We start from the raw sequence: 23,750 nt of genomic DNA on the forward strand, positions 1-23,750 counted from the left end.
TGTCTTTATTTTGATATGAGATACATTGCATGATATAGTACAATGTATCTCATATATCATGATGCATCATTTTCTCTATATAAAAAAAGTTATTTTAAATATTTTTTAAAATTAACAAGCTTACCTAATCCTACAAAATACTTAAAATATTTAAAAGAGAAGAGTGCACGTTTTAAAGCATAAATGGATTAAAATATTTCCTCGTGAAAAAGCATATGAAACTTCACATTATAAATAAGTGTTGGGGGTTAGAGATGATGAGACATAGAGAAGGAAAAAAAAAAGGGTGACTATGGAGAGAGTAACCCTAGTAGTCCTTGTCACTGTCTTAGTGGTCGCAACCCTGTTACCTGAGTCCAACGCTTTGAAGCGTACTCCGACTGTCATAATCGTCGGAGCCGGAATGCCGGTAGGTATTAGATCTTTTTTTTTATTGTTTAGGTAAGATTTTTCGGTTATAAAAGCCATTAACTTTGAGTGATGTATTTATACCATATGGCTGCAGATGATACATTACTTCTGATCTAGCCATTGGACAGTATTTTAATCACATTTTGTATCATAATTTAATGATCAAAAAACATTAAGGATTCATATTTGTATTATACCTTTTTATTAAAATGAGTTTTTTTGTTTTCTTTCAAAATGTAGGCAAACAAGATTAATGCTCAATAATTAGTAGGTGAAGGCCGGTTTTTCAACCCAAGTTGTGGCATCATCACCTACAAAATTTAACAAAAATAGCAAACTGGCATCTTCTCTACCTTACAATCCATTTTTAGGGTTTTAATCCTCACATCCATACGTGAATCTCATCTCCTCCAACACATAGGGCATCCTCGATTTCTTCTGGCCGATGTTATAGACCTTATTTCTTGTACAGAAGCCACAACATCATTATAATACATTACATTTTAAACTTGTCATTTATATCTCGGATTTAACTATTAGGAGTATCAGCGGGAAAGACACTTTCGGGTAGAAGGAGTTGGATCTTCTTCTAATATAAATCCCATATGGCCAATAGTCAAAAAGCTAAAGCTCAAGACCTTTTACTCTGATTTTGAGAACATTTCTGCTAACATATATCAACAATTGTATGTATGATACACTATAGTTGATCCATTAATTTAAAATTGTAAATTTGAACTCATGAAGAAGTAATTGTGTTCTTGTTGTATGTATTTACATTGGTGGACTTTACAAGGAAGAGGAAGCCCGTGCAGCTTATGAAATGGCCAATGAGCTCGAGGAGTTCAGCACCAACGTTTCATTGTCTTTGGCTGCAAAGAAGCTTAATGACATCTCCTTCTTAACCTCTCAACGCCTTATGAACAAGTTAAGCTCCTCCATTTGCATTTAAAATTGATATTGCACTGGGAACGTTCTTAATAATAGAAAGAAAAAGAGAGGTAACAGTCCCACACCAACTTCATTTTTTTTAATAATAAACCAATTAATGTTATTATATATAACACACCAAATAAGAAGATAAGACACATAAATTATGAGGTGGCCAACCTTGGATTTATTATCTCTCATAATGGACACCTTTGAAGCTCAAAGAGTTTTTATAACTTGAGTAGAAAAAAGAAAAGAAATGGAAGAGCTTCTCAATAGAAGATTAAAATAAAACGGGTGCAATCATTCAAAGAATAGAATGGCTATCCTCATCAATAGTGACAAAATCTCTAATTTTTAAAGAAAAAATTATGATTTATTCAGAATTTTTTCAATGGGCAATTTAATCCTAAGTCACAAAATTTTGAAATATATATTTTTGTGTTTATTAGGAAAAGTTTTTTTTTTTTTTTTTAAAATACATTTTTATAATGTAAAATTTATATATATATATATATATATATATATGGGGGCGGTTCAAGGGACATATGTAAAAACAATGGTTTTTCAAAATATGGGTTAGAGGTTTTGGATTGAGCTGATTTTTTGCGAGGTTCGTCACTATGATGAGAATATCATCCTCACAAAAAATCAGTTCAATCTGAAAGTTCTAAATCCATCAAAAGTGATTTATAAATTATTGATAAAAATTGGCAAAAAATTGACGGTCCACATTCTAAATCACTTTTAATGGGGTTAGAAATTTCAAATTGGACTGATTTTTTTTTTCCGATAATCTTCCCATCATAAAGATCATCCTCACAAAAAATCAGCTCAATCCGAAACTTCTAACCTATATTTTAAAAATTTATTAATGTTACATTGTTTTTACATATGTTTTTTCATATGTCCCTTGATCTTAACCCATACATATATATATATTCTTTGATTATCATAGACTTTTCCCATTTTTTTCCCGAAATTTCCTCTTACCAAAAAATCCTGGAGTGCCAAATTTTCACCATGTTCTCATCTCAGAAGTCATATTTAGTTTTATTATTTGATTTATTATAAAAACAAAAACAAATAGAGGTTGGTATGGTATGATATAACCTCTCTCAAGGAAAACTTTTAAGGTGAACGACTGATGTAAATAATCAAATTTGATAATTAAAAATTAGATAGTTGCTATTGTCACAATAGTTTTTACTAACGCCACACCACCTCTGCGCAATTCTTTGGTGATTTATAAGAATTGGTGTGTCCTTAGTAAAAGTTGGTGTGGCAATAGTAGCTCTGGACCCTATATTATTGATTTCCTAAGAAGGAAAAAAAAAATGACAATGTGCAAAAGAGAGCTGGAGAAATATGATTTCTATTGTAGGGTCCTTTGTAAATGTAGGTTCAATTTATTATAGCAGGATGGGCAAAACATTAATGGGTCTCTGGACCCACAATACGAGACAAGAAGTCTAGTAGGCGTTTGGATATGACTCTTTGGCTACTTCTGACTCTTGCGGGGAGTTAGAAGTCGTTTGGATGCGTTTGTATGAACTACTCCCTCGAAGAGTTACTCCGCGCAAGAGCAAGAAATTACTCTTTATGAAGAAGTCAAGAAAACCTATTTCTCAAAACTCTTCTTGCGGGGAGTCAAAATCTAACGGTTCGTTTTACCAAAATACCCCTAACTTTATTAATTTTCTATGAAAATATTTCTAATTCATTTGCCCTTAAATCAAACAAAAGAAAGATTTATTAATATTAAATTTTTATTTTTTTTATTTTGAGTATAATGGATTTAAACACATTATATTAATATTTAATATTTAAAATATATATTATATTATATTAATATTTATTATATTATATTATATTAATATTTATAGTTAAACACATTATATTAATATTTAATATTTAAAATATTATATTATATTATATTATATTAATATTTATTATTTATATTATATATATATTTATAGTTAAAATGTCAAAAATAATATAGTTTGAAGGCATATTATGACACTAAAAGACAGTCCGTCAAATTTTTTTTAAATTTTGAATATAATGGATTTAAACACTTTATATTAATATTTAATATTTAAAATATTATATTATATTATAATAATATTTATTATATTATATTATATTAATATTTATAGTTAAAATGTAAAAAACAAATAGTTTGAAGGCATATTATGACACTAAAAGACAGTCTGTCAATTTTTTTTTTTTAATATATGTCATATTATGTCAAAAACAGTCAGTCAATTTTTTTTTAAAATTTTAAGTATAATGGATTTAAACATATTATATTAATATTTAATATTTAAAATATTATATTATATTATATTAATATTTATTATATTATATTATATTAATATTTATAGTTAAAATGTCAAAAACAGTATAATTTGAAGGCATATTATGACACTAAAAGATAAAAACACAGTAACTGGTATAATATAAGGGTATTCTGGTCTTTTTTTTAGAAGTCATGAGAAGTCAGTATGGTTCCCAAACAGACTTCCAGCACAAAAGTACTTCTGCCAGTACTTCATAGAGTTGATTGCCAAACGCCATTTCTGCACAGAATTACTTTTCCAGCTCCTCCATAGAGTACTTCAGCTTCTGTTCTTTGGAAGAGTAGTTCTGCTCCTGGTATCCAAACAGGCCCCTAGTTTCTCATAAAACAATAAATGAAAATAATTGTTTTTACTGTATATATGCATTATTGTGGGAAACAAATGGGTAGATAAGTAAGCATTTTATCAATTTGATCATCTGGTGGGCCCACTGATGATCATACTTCTTACATTTTGATCATCTTAGTGGCTTTTAGAGTTAAAAAAAAAAGAGTTGGATTGCATTTTGATGAGTTAAAAATCTTGCAGAGTTCCATCAACCACTCGGGATGGCAATCGATTACTCCAAATACTTTTGAGTCTGCAGAGCCACCGTGGATACAGTGTCTGCGTACCACATTGCCATTGCCAACATTTGCTAATTTTGGAGAAGACAGCTACTTTGTGGCGGACCCAAGGTGTTATGAGACTGTTGTTCACTATGTAGCAAATCAGTTTCTTAAAACTAATGAAGCTGGAGTAATTACAGATCCTAGACTCAAGCTTAATCAGGTGGAGCACCTTATTATAAATCATTTATTAATTTTAGGTTATTTTAAAAATACCACCCAGCTAAATTAGTGATATTAGGTTTACCTCCTTCCCTTTAAGCCAGTTGTGTTTTTTTTTTTTTTTTTTAATGTTTTAACGTTGAAAATTTGTTTGTGTGTGTGTGTGTGTGTGTTTTTTTTTTCCAAAATGCTCTTCAAATACTAAAATTACTAAACTAAAATTTGAAAAGAAAAAGAAAATCATAATTTCATTGTTATATCATCAAGAAAAGGCAACATTGACTTACGGTCAAAGTTAAACCTAATCTTGCATTTTTGCAAGGGGGTGGGTAAACTTAATATCACCAATTTAAGCAGTGGTGTTTCTATAATACCCTTAATTTTATTGGGTCAATAAGATATTTTGTAATTTGGGCTCTGATTTGTCTCAAATCTTTCTCCTACCCCCCCCACATTGGTGTGTTAATCCCTTCTAATTTCGTTGAGAGTTTTTTTAGCTTCGTGAGAGTCAATTTAGTATTTCACATAATCCCAATTGGCTAGTCGTACGAAGCCTAATGTAGGTAATTTTGTAAATTGAGGATTTCCTCAATATGGGTTTGTGCGATTGATTGATTTAGTATTTTGTAAAATCTTAAATTAATTTTTCTGTGAGTAAAATCTTTTTCAATTTCATATTTGAGTGATACCCATTGCGAAGAACTAGATCGGAACTCAAGATGACACTAATTTTCAACTTGTCTTAACTAATAAGTTGAGGGTCTCGACTTGTAAATATCTCAAGATGACACTAATTTTTTACCCATAACATATAACATAAAGGTTTACATTTATGGCAAATTCACATTGCAATTGCATGCATGAACGAAGAATTCAAGAAATTCTCACGTAAACATTGCTATTAGGTGGTAAGGGAGATACGTTACTCACCGAGTGGACTGATAGTTAAAACAGAAGATGGTTTAGTCTACAGAGCCGACTACGTGATTGTCTCTGTCAGCATTGGTGTTCAATCTCATCGATTTCCAACCTGATCTGCCGGTCAGTTTTATCTTCCTTCATTGACCATATATTCATATATAAACATGCTTCAATTCATCAAAATTGACTAATTTTCATTGTTGTTTTACACAGATGGATATAAGTTCTTTTTGTAATTACGTAACCATACGATTTCAAAATATTTACCTTACTAAAGAAAAAAAATAAATAATTATGAAAATAAATAAATTTTTATTGACTAAATTGTAAAAATACTTTTACAACCTTTTTGTTTTAAGGGAATGAATGATCTAGTTTTAGTCCAAACTTTAAAAAATACCAGTTATGTATAGGTCAAAATACTGAAATGGTAATAAAAAATAAAAAAAATACCAAACCAGCATTTAAAAAAGGGTATTTTAGTACTTTCATCTAAAAATGATCTGTGTGTGTGTGTTGTTTATTTTATTTTATTTGTTTTTCTTTTGTGAGTATGAAGTTACAATTATCTACATTAAGGTCGGTGGGTACAAATTATCCATTTATGGGATTTTATGTGAATACTTTTTTAAATATATAATATCAAATTTTTATGTAAATATTTTTGAAACATATCTGGTTTTAATATTAATTCTTTTATTCCTCTTTCTTTTAATGTGAACAGTTTGGAAATCCTGGCCTTGTATGAATTTGATGATCAATTTTGTTGATGGTTTCTTATTTGAATTTCAAATGTACAATCAACAGTAATAACAACAACCGATAAAAAAAAAACAGCAATAACAACAACAATACTTTATCCCAAAGATTTGGGTCAGTTAAATTAATTAATAATGTTCATTCATTCCACTTTGTCTAGAACTATATTTTCTATAATTGAATTTAAATGTATGTACAATGATACATTTAAAATTCAATAATAGATAGAGACATATAGCGTCGGTTTGAGCAAAAAAAAAAAAAATACAAAACATCACGTTTTCTAATAGTTCTAGATTTATTGTTATGGACCATAGCAATTTGAGCATGAATATCCTAGATCCAATGTCCTTATGGTAACTGTAACAGATGAGGAGTCAAGAAGAATATAACAACAACCAGATTCTGAGACCAAGGCGGAGATCATGGAGGTGAAAGTGCCCTTAATCTACAGGTTGCAGATATGTTTTTTTGGTGTTTGAGAGTCATCACTTAGTTTTATAGTTTAGGAACCGAAACATGACTCAAAATTTGAAAAAAGATAATAATCTACAAAAAGAAAGGGTCTAGGGATCACGTTACGAGATCAGAAAGTATTAAGCATCAATCCCGCCTGACAAACACCAGTTTCTACCTTTTTCCAAAAAAACTCTACATTGCTAAAAAATGACATAAAATAATAAAATAAAACTAGTTAACTGGGGTGATTATAACGATTGATTCTCTCATAACCGAACTGGCAGAGTATGTTCCTCGTACAAGTCTTTCTACTTTTGTCTCCGTAACTAGAACTGCTTTCAATTTCCGAGATGAGGTATTCTCCTTCTAGATCTGAATATTTTTAGATGGTCATGGTGTTTTGAAGATTTTTTTTGTTGTTGTGTTTTTTTAATAAAAAATGAGGTTGAGGTGTTAGGTAGGGAATTGGGACTTCAGATTTAGGATTTTAAGAAAGTTAGATAGAGTTTTTAGCCTCTCTTTCCTAAAAATTTTCTTGACCTATGAGATTAGGTTGTGGAGGCTCATATTTATAGATTTTCTTGAAAATCTTTCAGTTTGACTAAGTCTCTTTAAGATAAGGTTAATTAGGATTTTGAATTATGGTTTCCATTCTAACGTACAATAAAATAATATTTTTTAATTTTTTGAGAGAACCCCCCTGATTATATTTTTAATTCTTTAGGGTCCCAAATATAGGGACCTTCTAATAAAATATCAGGTGGACCCCAAGTGGACCACCACTTAAAATTTGACTCGTGGACTTAATTAATTGATTTTATATGTTTAAAATTTAAAATTTAATTTATTAAGGTTTCACTTTGCGTTCATTAATATTTATATTATTAATTTCGAAATTTTGAATTTATAAGGTTGGAAAATTATCGTTTTGCCCTCAAAGATGACTTTTGGGTTGAGAGGTCATTTTTTGATGTTTTGAAATCGTTTTTCATAAGGAATTCAATAGGAGTATCAGTTTGTATCATTTATGGATTTTTCGACGTGAAATGATTGTGGACCCATGAGGGGTACTTTCGTAATTTGTCGAATTTTGTGAAAATTGATGTAACAGTTTATTTAGTTTTAATTTGTTATTTTATGTGTTCGTAAGAGTTTTCTTAAGCGTAATGTGGGCTTTATGGATGTTTTGATGTTAGGGGTATTTTGATAATTTAATCATTTTAAAGATTTTTTCTTGTAAAACTTCTTTTTGTCTCACAATGATGATTTTTACGTTTTAGGTCATATTTTTATAGCGTAACATGGTTTCTAAAGTTGTGTTTGCTTGGAATACATCATCTAAAATTTTAAAACATATCTACTAACAAAATTAAAAAAAAAAAAAAACATTGGAATTATTCATCAATCATTGGGAACTGTCATAATCGGATTGACGAATTGATTAATCAGGCGAGTGTGAAAATGGGGTGTTTACAGGAAGTCCTATAGAATATGTTCGGAAAGAACATCCCCGAGGCCACCGACATACTTGTCCCCAAGTGGTTGTCAAATAGATTCTACAAAGATACATACTCAAATTGGCCGATTGGGGTCGATCAATATGAGTATGATCAATTAAAGGTAATTCTCATATTTCATGTTTCTTGATAAATAACTCCCTAATTCACCCTTTACAAAGTTCTCTAAAAATTATTATTTTTTGCTTATAGGCACTGTTAGAAAGGTTTACTTCACGAGCGAAAACATGAGTGCACTCTATACTGGTTTTCTACATGGAGCCTATCTCTCAAGTTTGTTTTCATCGCCTTCAGATCCATTGATATATAAGCAAAATTTATGCGAAATATAGCTTTAATGCCTCTTTTTTTTTTTTTTTTTTTCAGGAATTGATTCTACAAACATGATGTTGGGATGTATCAAGAAAATAATGTGCAAGTTCGAAGTCAAGCCTAAAGGGACTTAAAATGTTGTTTCGATTGCACCTATGTGTCGTGTTTTGTATTTTGAATGATGAAGAGTTATCTTACCCCTTGTTATGGAGAAGATTGAATAACCAATGTTTGTTTTTGAGGTCTATAAGATTTTTGCTTGATCTTCGTGGTTGTGGTAATCGGAAAAAGAGCAATCTTCTTGGTTGTCTTACATTTATATTTATGGAGGGGGTTTAGACCAACTTCTTAGAATTAAGAACTAACCTCCCTGTCTAAATCTTGGATCCAATAAAAATGATCCAACCAAAGTATGTATTACATATGTATAGGGGTATTTTCGTTAACTATAGTAGACCATGAGATGGTGATGAAGTTCAAAATCAAAATTCAAGCCAATGAAGTTGCTCCACCAATAGATGAATCATCACCACCCGATCAACGTTCATTTGACCCGTAACTCTTTATTAATCATCGAGATTTGAAAGACAGCTAGATTATCAAATTGACAAAGGTCAATGGCTAGTCAACAAATAAGTGGAATTGAAAATCGGTGAAGCATTGAGAATTATTGGATGTTTTGATTTTCAAGAGTAAGTGATTAATATAGGTTGTTAGGCTTTATTAATTTTGTATCATTTTTAAACTTTAGATCTTTAATCTAGGTTGTTTGGAATTAGTGACTTGCAAATGGTATTTTATACTTGTTGGCAACACGTCTAATCATCAAAATTCTCTATAAATAGGTAGAGACGTCGGAAGTAGAGTTGAAAATGAAGTCAATGATGGGCTTAGGTTGAAAAGCTTGAAGATGATTAATTTAATTTTGGGTGACAATTATCAAGTTTGTTTAGTTAAGGTTGAAGATGAGGGCACTTAAATCATTATATAAAAATATTTCAGAGTAGACTGAGGTCAATGGAGGTATACCATTAGTTCTAAAACACTAGGTCTCTCAAACATTTGCCAAAACGTAGGGGGTTTGTCTAAATTACTCTATCTTCAACGATTTTCGATAAAGTTGTCTTAACTTTGATTGCTGTTAAAATAGTAAAACCACGTTCAACATGACTTATGCTTTAACTTCGTACCGGTGCCGGAGCCCTCTATTGGAATTGGTAGGAGCACGTGCCATGTACTTATGCTCATGCATTCAAATTGTCCTTTTAAATATTTTACAGTTGTTTTGTATATTTTGTTATCATGGAATAATTTGATATTGATGTTCATGAAAGGGTTTTTTATGCACTCCTTTCACAAGAGTTGTGATGAATGCATGTGGTAAATCATACGTTGTCTTTACGTGGTTGACATGCCTTGGCAAAGAATCATAGACCTTTTTCTTCGAGATACACATAGAAAAAGATTTTGCGATTACATGCCCTTGCCACATCAGCCACGTATCATTATTCTTTATCACATGGCCACGCTTTTAGACCCATTAATCAATTAAATTTTGGCCTACACTTTTGGTGACTTACAACCTTAAAACCACCTACAAGGGGGATTGAATTGGAAAATGGAAAGATCTGTACAAATTATACATTTCTTCACCACTTTGGAGAAAATTGTTAGGCATTTCTTAAATTTTTATCAATTAGGTATACTCCCTCTGGTCATGTGGTCGAAATTAGATGGCCTCCTATCTATTATGTTGTATGCTAGGAACATTTTGTGAGATCAAGACTTGTAATCGTAAGGATTAGTCCCATCCCAACAAGTCTGGGGATAGCCCGCGATATCAAAAAAAGAAAAATATTGAGGGATGACTCAATCCACTAGATTTAAGCATCTCAATCATCATGGACTTCAACAACCAGGGCGGAGCCAGGATTTTCCTGTAGTGAGGGCAAACTTTGGTTAGTTGTATGGCGAAGATGAGTAGTTTTAGAGAGAAATTAAGAGGTTTTTAGTTAGAAGTTGAAGAAAATGATATTTAGGTCATTTTCAATTAATATTTGAGAAGTCTCGGTCAAAAGGCAATGTCATGAACAAAAAATTGAACAGGTGAGGGAGTAAGGACAAATGGGCATGTAATTAGTTGAAAATATAAGGGTGTCTCAAAGTTCTGTGGGAACAAATGAGGCATGTTATTCATATTTTCAAATAAAATTTTAGCCTCATATTGAGACTCTCAATTAAACAGATGGTTGAGATTATATAAGTTTTCAAGAAAAATGTACCCTTAGAAAAAAAAAATTGTATTGGTTCATAGGCGATCAGTATTGATTTTTAGGAAATATTCGTTATTCCTCTTATCTCAATTGTTTGTTTGAAGGAGGAGTTGGAATCTAGCGTTTTCAAAAATAATAAAATAATAAAATGAAAGTGATGTAGTTGTCCATAGGTGGATTAGTGGCTTATAATCCAAGACATGGGATACATTTTTGGATGTGTGGCTCGATTCGAATTATCCAACTAATTAAAAAAGTATTTTAGTGAAGCTTATGAAACATTAATAAGTTAGATATAGGGGCGAAACCAGGTTTTTCCTATACTAGGGCAAACTATAGTTAGTTGTATAGTAAAGATGAATGATTTTAGAGAGAAATTAAAAGGTTTTTACTTAGAAGTTGAAGAAAATGATATTTAAGTCATTTGCAATTAATATTTGAGAGGTCCCGGTCAAGGAGCAATGTAATCAACAAAAAATTGAGAAGTGAGGGGGTGGGGACAAATGGGGAATGTAACTAGTTGAAAATATAAGGGTGTCTTAAAGTTTTGTGGGGCCAAAAATTGGAGGGAGGTGAGGGTGTGAGGGCAAATGGGGAGAGAAGTGAGGGAATGGGGATAAATGGGGCATTTATTAGTTGAAAATATAAGAGTGTCTCTGTGGCGCCCCGCCAAACACTAACACAACTCCCAATGTCAAATCTCAAGGTATTAGATGGTACCTCGAAATTTGGACATAACCCCCTTTGTTTATATTAGCATTTCACGAAAATCGAAAACCTGATAATCTATTATACAATAAATCCTATATATAAGAAAATGCAAACACGAGATAAAAATGAAAGATTAAATATATCTAACACGTAAGTAGATCAAAGTGCGAAAGTTTAACAATATACAGGATTACAAAAATTATTTTCACTCTAGCACGAACCTAACACTCAACCCCAAAATATATATACATCATGGACGAAATTGACCATACTAAAGGGTATAGCCCTTGTGCTCACCATGCAATAGACTCTGATCATCGATTTGACCGACCAGATACTCCTCACTTGCCAACTTTATGGCTGCCTCGGTAACTACAAATTCCGAAAGTAAAAAAAAAAGGAAGGAAAGTGTGAGTAACAATTAATAGACTAATGAAAATTGACCAAATGCCCTATTCTTCAACTTATAAAAAGAAAAAATTAGATTTTTTTTTTCTTCTCAAAATCTACCATCTTCAACATCTTTTTTCCCTTACTCATCACCTCAACCTTCAAATACCCTCATCTTTGTCTACCCCTACAAATCGGGTTTATATATAATTTTCACCATTGATTTTTAATTTAAATTTAAGACTTTGATGTGAATTCAAAAACTTGCCTTCACCATTAATTAATAGCTGTTAATTTTTCATTTATTTTTTTTTAATAACTTATTGTGGGTATCCCCACCCTTCGGGTGAGGCTAATCCTGTGGTCACATGCACCACCCTCTCAAAAAGTCCTACATGCAATTGGTTGAGTCGAGGGTCAACCGGACCCTGGAGGGTGGCCCTGAGGAATTTATTATTTCGTAAAGTTTCAAATACTTGACCTATCCTTCCTAAGGAGCTTATATCAAGGCACGACTTGCTACTAGACCAACCCCTTGGGATTAATAGCCATTAATTTTCTTTGACAAGAAGAGAGAGAGAGAGACCTAACGTATGCTCACAATTTTACACTATGTTGACGCTATAGCTGAAATTGCATGCTTAGTGGATTGTATGATAATAGCTTTCACATTAGCGAAAAAAATGGTGAGGCTGTCAATGGGCGGGTTGGGACAGGGCTTGATTGAGTCCTTACCTGCCCTAAAGAGGTGGGCTCTACCTGAACCAGCCTTATATATCTATCGGGCCTAAGTCAATTTAGCCCAACAATATCGGACTTGATTTGGGCCAGGTTCGTGCCAAATAAAATTACAAGAATTCAATGCTTTAAATGAAAAAAATGTATTTGAAAAAAACAAATTGGGGGTGTTTTAAGATTATCCCTTTGAATTCAAATTATTGTTCTATCAAACTACAATTATTATAAATGAGAGTTAAATTGTAATTATACATAATTATACAATATATTTTAAACTTATCTAAGTTTTATTTGAAAAATAAATAAATTTAATTAATTATATTATGGATATTTCTGTAAGGTATAGTAGGGGATCGGGCTTCGCACAATTAGGCCCTTATCCAACCCGGATTTGACGGGTTGAAAATCATTGAATCTGGCCCACCCTTGCGGGCTCAAATTGAAGGCCTAAACCGTTATTTTGTTGGACTGGCCGGGCTAGCGGGCTCAATTGACACTTAAAAAATGGTATATAAAATTGGTGGATAATCTTCAATATAAGCCTCCTTACAATGCATCCTATCTAATACTCTATTAATTTCAACAACCTCGGATCTATGGGTCTTCTTTCCTGGTACCTTCAATAGTAATTTAGATCACTCTTTTAACAATTATATCTTAAAGAGATGATGTGTTGTCTTGAACTCTTTTACATGAACGACCTAATATCTGTCACTGTTCTTGACAGATTGATTCATTATGTTTGCAGAATCAACAGCTGAAGCATGTTAGTGTTACTGAGTAGGACCCCAAATATGAATGTTTTTTTTTTTTTTTTTTTTTTAAAGATGCAAATATGAATGTTGGATCTCAAATCTAAAGGTGTTTCATATATAATAATAAATAAATAAATAAAGATAGACCAGGTGTTGGTGACCTACACACTCTTTTTCTCGCTGTAATCGAAAAGTTTGGACAATCATGACAGTGATTTTGGGGTGCCTGATGGTGTGGGTTGATAAAGAGGTACGGTTAATGAAGCCATGTGTTCCGCTAATCGAAAGGGTTTAATTGAAAGGTAATTTTATCGAAGGTATTTTTGTAATTTTACTAATAATATGTAAAATCCTAGCTATCTTTTGAAAAATCATTGTTTTTAGATATATCCCTTGAATCGCCCCCATATATATATATATAGTTGCAAAGATGTAATCTGTAATTGCAAGTTTTCTCTTCATACTAAAATTGGTATAATCTGTGGGAGTGCTTCAACCTTGATGAAATCACATAAAATATTTATGTTTTCTGTATGATTTGCATTTTTTATATATATTAATTTCTTGGTTCGATTGCTTCAATATTTTCTTAATAAGACAAACCTATGAGATATGCACCATGAACAAGATGCATGTGACGTTTGCTCATGAAATAAACCCTTTCTATAAATAATAAGAGCACTAAACTTACAGGAAAACATATTTTATTATAAACCAAACTTACAGTTTGGTTGGTAAATCAGAATTTCTTTCAATTCAAGTTGAAATTTTAACAAAAAATATATATTTTCTTCTATCCTAATATATGACTTAGATGAAGATTTGTTAAAAAAAACAAGTTCAATCGAACCAAGAAAACGAATCAAAAAACAAACACAAAACAAGATACAGTCACACAAAGAAATATAAAGATTTTACATGGTTCCCTCAAGATTGAGGTACATCCATGGATCACATCGATTCCACTATAAAAAGAAAACTCATAGTTACAAATTATAATTTTTCACCAAAATATGAGAAATATAAATATCTCTAAAAATTTAACTAAGATTTTACATAATATTAATAAAATTATGAAAATACCTTTGAAAATTTTCTTTTAGAGACTTTACCCCCAAACCCCTGTCACACCCACATGTGACTAGATTTATAATACCTTCTTATTGACCAGTACTATCAAGCTTCACAAACTACGACAAAATCTCTCTAGTTCCAAATATAATAACAAAGTTTGGATTCCAATCCATAATTTTTGTCAAACCCCTTCTTATTTTATTTTATTTTTCTCTGAATTGTCACGAATATTTTCAAAAAACTGTAACTATGCTATCCAAATTATAGCCTAGCTATTTCATCATTGGAACCAATCCCAAGAAACTAAAACTATATGTAAATAATGTTGTGGGTGATCAATCAATCAAAAAAAAATGTTGTGAGTGGTTCAACATAGATTCAGGAATTTACCCATTGAGACTTCTATTGGATTCAAACATCTAGGATTAAAAATTAAGATTTTCCTCCACAACTCTCTCTCTCTCTCTCTCTCTCTCTCTCTTTCTTGGAGGTCTTGGGATCCTTAACTGAAAAATAAAGCAAATATGACAAGGAGAATAAGCTGAGTTTTACTGTTCAACGGTGCTCGTTTTGGACACTAGTCCGTGCGGAGTGGAGCTTGTGGGGGCAATTGCCCTCCACTCAATTTCAAAATTTTTTTTTCTTTGTATTTATATTTTAATTTTACAAATCCTTATATTTTCAACTAATGACACGCCCCATTTGCCCCCACTCCCTCGTCATCCTCCAATTTTGCCCCCCACCAAACCGACCACTTTTTCCAAGATCACATCACCCCTTATTTGGGCCTTTTCTTATATAATAGAGTAATTAAAATTAACCAAACTACCCTTCTCTTTAATCTCTAACCAATCAACTTTGAATTTTCTAAGTAAAACCATTTAATTATAAACTTTTCAACCTTATCGTTAGCTACAGTTTGCCCCCACCTCAAGAAAATTCTGGCTCTCCGCTCGTGAGTCGGTGGACCCATCTTATCCACTCAATTGTTTCAAATTTCAATCTTTGTGAAATATTATTCCTTCTAATATCATAAATCGTGATTTAGAGATGACCCCCATGTTTTGATAAGTATTTTAGATATCCCTTTACATTTTCAAACAGACAATGGCCGCTTTGACTTTGATCTACTCTTTAATACTAATCAAAACGGCATAAATGTTCTTTTCATCAACACCTAGCCAAAGCTCCTTGATTTTTTTCCCAAACCTGTCATTTTAGTAGAGATTTTTACCTTGTTTTTCAACCTTTTGAATCCTATCTCCTTCAACCCAAACCTAAAGAGTAAGATACGAATTCATGATGAATTTTTACCTCCACTTTGCCCCCAAGCCGGTCATCTAGGAAATAGTTGTTTTCACCATGATCTCTCATTCGACCTTTAAATCTAAATAGACTTAGATCCATAGCTCAGCTAATTTCAAAAATTGCTAAGTAACTTTGAGATCATGAGTTCAAGTCCATCTTACCCATAAAAAAAATAGTGAAAACGAAGTCAAAGACAAGGTTTAAGTCGAAAAGCTTGAAGATAATTAATTTTGGAAGAAGATTATCAAGTTTTCTAACTTAAGGTTGAAGATGAGGGGACTTAGATCACTGTATAAAAATATTACAAAGTAGACTGAGGTCAATGGAGGTATACCATCAATTCCAAAATATAGGGTCTCTCAAATATTTGCCAAAACGTAGGGGGCATATCTAAATTACTCTCTCTTCAATGATTTTCAATAAAGTTGTCTTAACTTTAGCTTCTGTCAGGTGTTATTATGTTTGACATTGTGTGAGGTTGTAGTTCAGTTTGATCTGCCTTAATTAACTCAGATAATCTTTCAAAAAAAAAAAAAAAATATCCCTTCAACTTCGTGTCGGTGCCTCTATTGGAATTGGTAGGAGCACGTGTCATGTATTCTTTTTATGTGTTCGAATTGACTTTTTAAATATTTTACAATTGTTTTCTATATTTTCTTATCATGGAATAATTTGATATCAATGAAACTTGCTAGAAAAACTCAGGGAGATCTTCGTGAAAGGGTCTTTTATTCGAGTCGTGATAATGTGACTCGTTTTTTATGTGCTCCCTTCACAAAAGAGTTGTTATGAATGCATGTGGTAAATCATACGTGGTTGACGTGCCCTTGCCACAAAATCATTGATCTTTTCCTTCGAGATACACAGGAAAAAAGATTTTGCGATTATGTGGCCTTGTCACATCAATCGCGTTTACAAAACCATAAATATATGTCCTTGTTTATCACATGGCTACACTTTTTGTAAAATAAGTATTCGATTTGTATCTCGAAAAAAAATAAATAGTGGACGTTTGAGAAAATCCTGAAAGTAAGACTTACGATAAAACTTTAGGATCTTTTTCTGATTATTTTTAATGAAATCTAATCTTACCATTGGATTTAAAATTATCGAAAAATATACTTTAGCCTGTAAACACACTCAAATGCGAATTCGAACATAAAAATAGCAAAATCCTCGGTTATCGAGTCGGACTAGGCTAAAATAATGACTTTTTGGTAGAAAAAGAATTGTTAAGATTTGATCATACCATTGGGTTCGTAACAAAAAAAATTTTAAAAATGGATTATTTACTTATTATTTTTGGAGTCCAAAAGGTCGAATAATCGTCAAAAATGAAAACGATGTCAATTTTAGGGTCCCATCGGCATGAAAAAATAAATTTTTATTTTTCAAAACACACTTTGAAAAAGAAAGTAATCACACGCACAAGACAATATTTACGTGGTTCGACATTTTGCCTACGTTAACGGAGTTACAGGGATTTCACTATTATCGAGAAGAATTACAAAGTACAGCTCAAGTCTCAAAAACGACAATCAAAACCTTAAAAAATCCTAATCATCAAAAATGACTTTTATATATCGGCCCAAGCCTCCACTCCATGGACTAAGCCTCAGAAAATATCCCATCAAAACACCACTTAAACATTATTCAGGTTGGGTCAGATCGTCAATCGGATCAAACATAACTAGGCTCCAAAAAGTCCAACACTCCTGTCTACTATGTTGCACGTTAGGAAAATTTTGTGAAATCAAGACTTGTGATCGTAAGGATTAGTCCCATCTCAATAGGCCTAGGGATACCCCCACGATATCAAAAAAAGATAAAGAGTGACGGATGACTCAATCCACTAGATTTGAGCATCTCAATCATCTTGGACTTCAACAAGTCTTGATCACACACACATGCATACAAACTATAATTCTTGGTAAAAATACTCAAATCCAATGGTTAGATTCACTTGCAGGGCTTACTTTTGGAGGGATCAATGGTGCCACGTGGCACTATTTGGCAACATCGATGCATTGGATGATATTACGAACACACACTTCAGGCTACCTTAAATAATGGAGAAGAATTTATCATTTATTGAGTTTATTAAGTTAAATAATTGTATCAAACTAATTAATTTTTTCTTCTATTTGATCAGCATGTTTGATCTTGGGTCTCTCCACTCATCGTCAATTGGTTTTGAATTGGACCTCCAAATTTATAATGATATCAAAATAGGTCTTTATTTTGATATGAGATACATTGATATAATACAATGTATCTCATGTATCATAATATGATGCATCATATACTCTAACAAAAAAATGTTTATTTTAAATATTTTTTAAAATTGACAAGCTTTCTTAACCCTAGCAAGTTATCCAAATACTTGGTTGGTGTATGTATATGAGCTAATTTTTTATTTACTTTTGTAATAAAATACATAAAAGAGAAGCAGAGTGAGCGTTTTAAAGCATAAATGGAATAAAATATTTCCTCGTGAAAAGACCCGCTGTGGTAAAAGCATATGAACCATCACATTATAAATAAGTGTTGGGGGTTAGGGATGATGAGATATAGAGAAGGAAAAAAATGGTGACTATGGAGAGAGTAACCCTAGTAATCCTTGTCACTGTCTTGGTGATCGCAGCCCTGTTACTTGAGTCCCACGCTTTGAAGCGTACTCCGACTGTCATAATCATCGGAGCCGGAATGTCGGGTAGGTATTGGACTTTTTTTTTTTTAGTTTAGGTAAGATTTTTTGGTTATAAAAGCCATTATCTTTGAGTGATGTATTTATACCATATGGCCGCAGATGATACATTACTTTTGAGTTTTTTTTTTCTTTCAAAATATAGGCAAACGAGATTAATGGTCAATAATTAGTGGGTGAAGGCCAGTTTTTTCAACCCAAGTTGTGGCATCAACACTTGCAAACTTTAATCAACTTAGCAAACTGACATCTCCGTCCATCTTCTCTACCTTGCCTTGTGTGTCGCTGCCACAATCCATTTTTTGGGTTTTAATCGTCTCATCCATACGTGAATCTCATCTCCTCCAACACGTTGGGCATCCGGATTTCTCCTGGCCGACATTATAGACCTTATTTCTTGTACAAAAGCCACAACATCAATATAATACATAACATTTTAAACTTACTCATCATTTATATCATGGATTTAATTATCAGGATTATCAGCGGGAAAGACACTTTCGGATTCAGGAATAAAGGATATCTTGATACTAGAAGCAACAGATCGGATTGGTGGCCGTGTTAAGAAAACCAACTTTGCTGGGATATCAGTAGAGCTTGGAGCCAACTGGGTAGAAGGAGTTGGATCTTCTTCTAATATAAATCCCATATGGCCAATAGTCAAAAAGCTAAAGCTCAAGACCTTTTACTCTGATTGGGAGAACATTTCTTCTAACATATATCAACAATTGTATGTATCATACACTATAGTTGCACCCATTAATTTAAAATTGTAAATTTAAGCTCATGAGGAAGTAATTGTGTTCTTTTTGTATGTATTTACAGTGGTGGACTTTACAAGGAAGAGGAAGCTCATGCAGCTTACGAAATGGCCGATAAGCTCGAGGAGTTCAGCACCAACGTTTCATTGTCTTTGGCTGCAAAGAAGCTTAATGACATCTCCATCTTAACCTCTCAACGCCTTATGAACAAGTTAAGCTCCTCCTTTTGCATTTAAAATTGATATTGCACTGTGAACATTCTTAATATTAGAAAGAAAAAGAGAGGTAACAGTCCCACACCAACCTCATTTTTTAATAATAAAAAAATGAGTTTTTATAACTTGAGTAGAAAAAAGAAAAGAAATGGAAGAGCTTCTCGATAGAAGATTAAAATGAAACAGGTGCAATCATTTAAAGAATAGAATGGTTATCCTCATCAATAGTGACAAAATCTCTAATTTTTTAAAGAAAAAAAAAAATCAAGATTTATTAAAAAAAAATTCAATGGGCAATTTAATCCTTAGTCAACAAATTTTGAAAAATATATTTTTGTGTTTATTAGGAAAAGTTTTTTTTTTTTTTAAATACACTTTTATAATGTAAACTTGGTAATTTTATTAAATATTAATTGATTTATTATAAAAACATAAACAAATAAAGGTTGGTATGGTGTTATATAACCTCTAAGGAAAACTTTCCAGGTGAAGGACTGATGTATATAATCAAATTTGATAATTAAAAACTAGATAGTTGCTATTGCCACACCAGTTTTTACTAACGGCACACCAACTGTGTGCAATTATTCGATGATTTATAAGAATTGGTGTGTCCTTAGTAAAAGTTGGTGTGGCAATAGTAATTCTGGACCTTAAATTATTGATTTCCTAAAAAGGTCAAAAAAACATGTGAAAATGTGCAAAAGAGAGCTGGAGCAATATGATTTCTATTGTAGGGTCCGGTTGAGGAATATTTTCCCACCCAATAATCTGTAGGGTCAATTTATTATTGCAGAATGGACAAAACATTAATGGGTCTCTGGACCCACAATAGGAGACAAGAAGTCTAGTTTCTCGTAAAACAAGAAATGAAAATAATTGTTTTTACTGTATATATGCATTATTGTGGGAAACAAATGGGTAGATAAGTAAGCATTTTATCAATTTGATCATCTGGTGGGCCCACTGATGATCATACTTCTTACATTTTGATCATCTAAGTGGCTTTTAGAGTTTTTTTTAAAAAAAAAGAGTTGGATTGCATTTTGATGAGTTAAATCTTGCAGAGTTCCATCGACGCCACTTGAGATGGCGATCGATTACTCCAAATATGATTTTGAGTCTGCAGAGCCACCGCGGATACAGAGTCTGCGTAACACATTGCCATTGCCAACATTTGCTAATTTTGGAGAAGACAGCTACTTTGTGGCGGACCCAAGGGGTTATGAGACTGTTGTTCACTATGTAGCAAGTCAGTTTCTTAAAACTAATGAAGCTGGAGTAATTACAGATCCTAGACTGAAGCTTAATCAGGTGAAGTAGCTTATTATATATCATTTATTAATTTTAGGGTATTTTAAAAATACCCCCCCCCCAGTTAAATTGGTGATATTAGGTTTACCCCCTTATCTTGAGTCAACGTTGAGTTTTTTTTTAATGATTTAACATTGAAATTTTTATTTTTTTTACAAAATGCTCTTCAAATACTAAAATTACTAAACCAAAATTTGAAAAAAAAAAAATTCATAATTTCATTTGTTAAATCATTAAGAAAAGACAACATTGACTTACGATCAAAGTTAAACCTAATCTTGCATTTTTGCAAGGGGGTAAACCTAATATCACCAATTTAACCAGTAGTGATTCTAAAATACCCTTAATTTTATTGGGACAATAAGATATTTTGTAATTTGGGCTATGAACTCACATTGGTGTGTTAATCCCTTCTAATTTCGTTGAGAGTTTTTTAGCTCACATGAAAGTCAATTTAGTATTTCACATAATCCCAATTGGCTTGTCGTAGGAAGCCTAAGGTAGGTAGTTTTGTAAATTACGGATTTCCTCCATATGGGTTTGTGTGAATGATTGGTTCGGTATTTTATGAAATTCTGAATTGATTTTTCTGTAAGTAAAATATTTTTCAATTTCATACTTAGGTGATACCCATTGTGAAGAATTAGGTCGGGAACTCATTTTACAACTCATCTTAACTAATAAGTTGAGGGTTTCGACTTGTAAATATCTCAAGATGACACATGAATGATCACTAATTTTTTATCCATAACATATAACATAAAAGTTTACAGTTATGGCAAATTCACATTGCAATTGCATGCATGAAAGAAGAGTTCATGCAATTCTCACGTACATGTTGCTATTAGGTTGTAAGGGAGATACGTTACTCACCGAGCGGAGTGATAGTTAAAACAGAAGATGGTTTAGTCTACAGAGCCGAGTACGTGATTGTCTCCGTCAGCATTGGTGTCCTCCAGTCCAATCTAATCGATTTCCAGCCTGATCTGCCGGTTAGTCTTATCTTCCTTCATTAACCATATTTACATATATAAACATGTTGAAATACACTTTCAATTCATCAAAATTGACTAATTTTCATTGTTGTTTTACACAGATGGATATGAGTTTTTTTATTTATTTATTATAAATTACGTAACCATATACAGATTTCAAAATATTTACCTTATAAAAAGAAATATATAGTAATTATGAAAACAAATAAATTTTTATCGACTAAATTGTAAAAATACTTTTACAACCTTTTGGTTTTGAGGGAATGAATGACCAAGTTTTAGTCCAAACTTTAAAAAATACCATTTATGTAAAGGTCAAAATACTGAAATGGGCAAAAAAAATTACCAAACCAGCATTTAGAAAAAAGGTATTTTAGTACTTTCATCGAAAAATGATGTGTGTGTGTGTGTATGGTTTTTTTTATTTTTTATTATAAATTTTATTTGTTTTTCTTTTGTGAGTATGAAGTTACAATTATGTACATTAAGGTCGATCGTGGGTACAAATTATCCATTTATGAGATTTTATGTGAATACTTTTTTAAATATATAATATTAAATTTTTATATAAATATTTTTAAAATATATCTGGTTTTAATATTAATTCTTTTATTCCTCTTTCTTTTAATGTGAACAGTCTTGGAAAATCCTGGCCTTGTATGAATTTGATATGGCCATTTACACCAAGATATTCCTCAAGTTTCCCCACAGATTCTGGCCTACGGGCAATGGTACACAATTTTTCTTGTATGCCCACGATAAGCGCGGATACTACACATATTGGCAGGTAATTCGATTGCCATATTTATTATTTTTCTTTGATCGATTTTGTTGATGGTTTCATATTTGAATTTTAAATGTACAATTGACAACAATAACAACAACAATGCTTTATCCAAAAGATTTGGGTCTGCTAAATTAATTAATAATGTTCCTTCATTCCACTCTTTCTAGAACTACATCTTTTATAATTGAATTCAAATGTATGTATAATGATACATTTAAAATTCAATAATAGATGGAGACATATAGCATCAATTTGAGAAAACAAAAATATATATATATATATATATATACAAAACGTCACGTTTTCTAATAGCTTCTAGATTTATTGTTATGGACCACAGCAATTTGAGCATGAATATCCTGGATCCAATGTCCTTATGGTAACGGTAACAGACGAGGAGTCGAGAAGAATAGAACAACAACCGGATTCTGAGACCAAGGCGGAGATCATGGAGGTACTATGTAATATGTTCGGAAAGAATGTCCCCGAGGCCACCGACATACTTGTCCCCAAATGGTTGTCAAATAGATTCTACAAAGGCACATACTCAAATTGGCCGATTGGGGTCGATCAATATGAGTATGATCAATTAAAGGTAATTCTCATATCTCATGTTTCTAGAACAATAACTCCCTAATTGACCCTCTACGAAGTTCTCTAAATTTTTTATTTATTTTTTGGTTTATAGGCACCTGTTGGGAAGGTTTACTTCACGGGCGAACACACGAGCGCACTCTATACTGGTTTTCTACATGGAGCCTATCTCTCAGGTTTGTCTTCATCGCCTTCAGATCCATTGATATATAAGCAAAAGTTACGCGAAATATAGCTTTAATGCTTGTGTTTTTCTTTCTTTTTTTCAGGAATTGATTCTGCAAACATGATGTTAGGGTGTATCAAGAAAAGAATGTGCAAGTTCGAAGTCAAGCCTAAAGGGACTTAAAATGTTGTTTCAATTGCACCTATGTGTCGTGTTATGTATTTTGAACGATGAAGAGTGATCTTACCCCTTGTTATGGAGAAGATTGAATAACCAATGTTTGTTTTTGAGGTCCATAATATTTTTACTTGATCTTCTTGATTCTGGTAATTGGAAAAAGTTCAATATGTGTCTTACATTCATATTCAGGGAGGTGGTTTAGACCAACTTCTTAGAACTAAGAACCAACCTCTCTGTTTAAATCTTGGATCCAATAAAAATGATCCGACCAAAATTCGTATTACATATGTATAGGGGTATTTCCGTTAACTGTAGTAGACCATGAGATGGTGATGAAGCT

At 32.0% G+C, this 23,750-nt stretch overlaps 1 protein-coding gene and 1 pseudogene across 2 annotated transcripts; both read left to right on the forward strand.

Annotated features, from left to right (window-relative positions):
* Positions 1-292: 292 nt before the first annotated feature.
* On the forward strand, positions 293-6,143 carry LOC147394842 (polyamine oxidase 1-like; annotated as a pseudogene). Its single transcript, XR_015181316.1, has 6 exons — positions 293-409; positions 952-1,098; positions 1,193-1,350; positions 4,243-4,475; positions 5,380-5,515; positions 6,120-6,143. The product of XR_015181316.1 is annotated as a polyamine oxidase 1-like (transcript).
* A 12,074-nt stretch (positions 6,144-18,217) lies between these two features.
* Positions 18,218-23,518, forward strand: LOC147394843 (polyamine oxidase 1-like). The gene is made up of 9 exons (XM_086454056.1): positions 18,218-18,404; positions 18,876-19,128; positions 19,224-19,370; positions 20,442-20,688; positions 21,537-21,680; positions 22,321-22,470; positions 22,811-23,065; positions 23,159-23,240; positions 23,334-23,518. The coding sequence occupies exons 1-9, from the start codon at positions 18,278-18,280 to the stop codon at positions 23,411-23,413; spliced, it is 1,485 nt and encodes a 494-aa protein (XP_086310182.1). The 5' UTR covers positions 18,218-18,277; the 3' UTR covers positions 23,414-23,518.
* The last annotated feature ends 232 nt before the right edge of the window (positions 23,519-23,750 follow it).

Source organism: Akebia trifoliata, chromosome 9, assembly GCF_017979445.1.
Source record: "Akebia trifoliata isolate Shusen 1 chromosome 9, ASM1797944v1, whole genome shotgun sequence".
NCBI classification, from domain to species: domain Eukaryota; kingdom Viridiplantae; phylum Streptophyta; class Magnoliopsida; order Ranunculales; family Lardizabalaceae; genus Akebia; species Akebia trifoliata.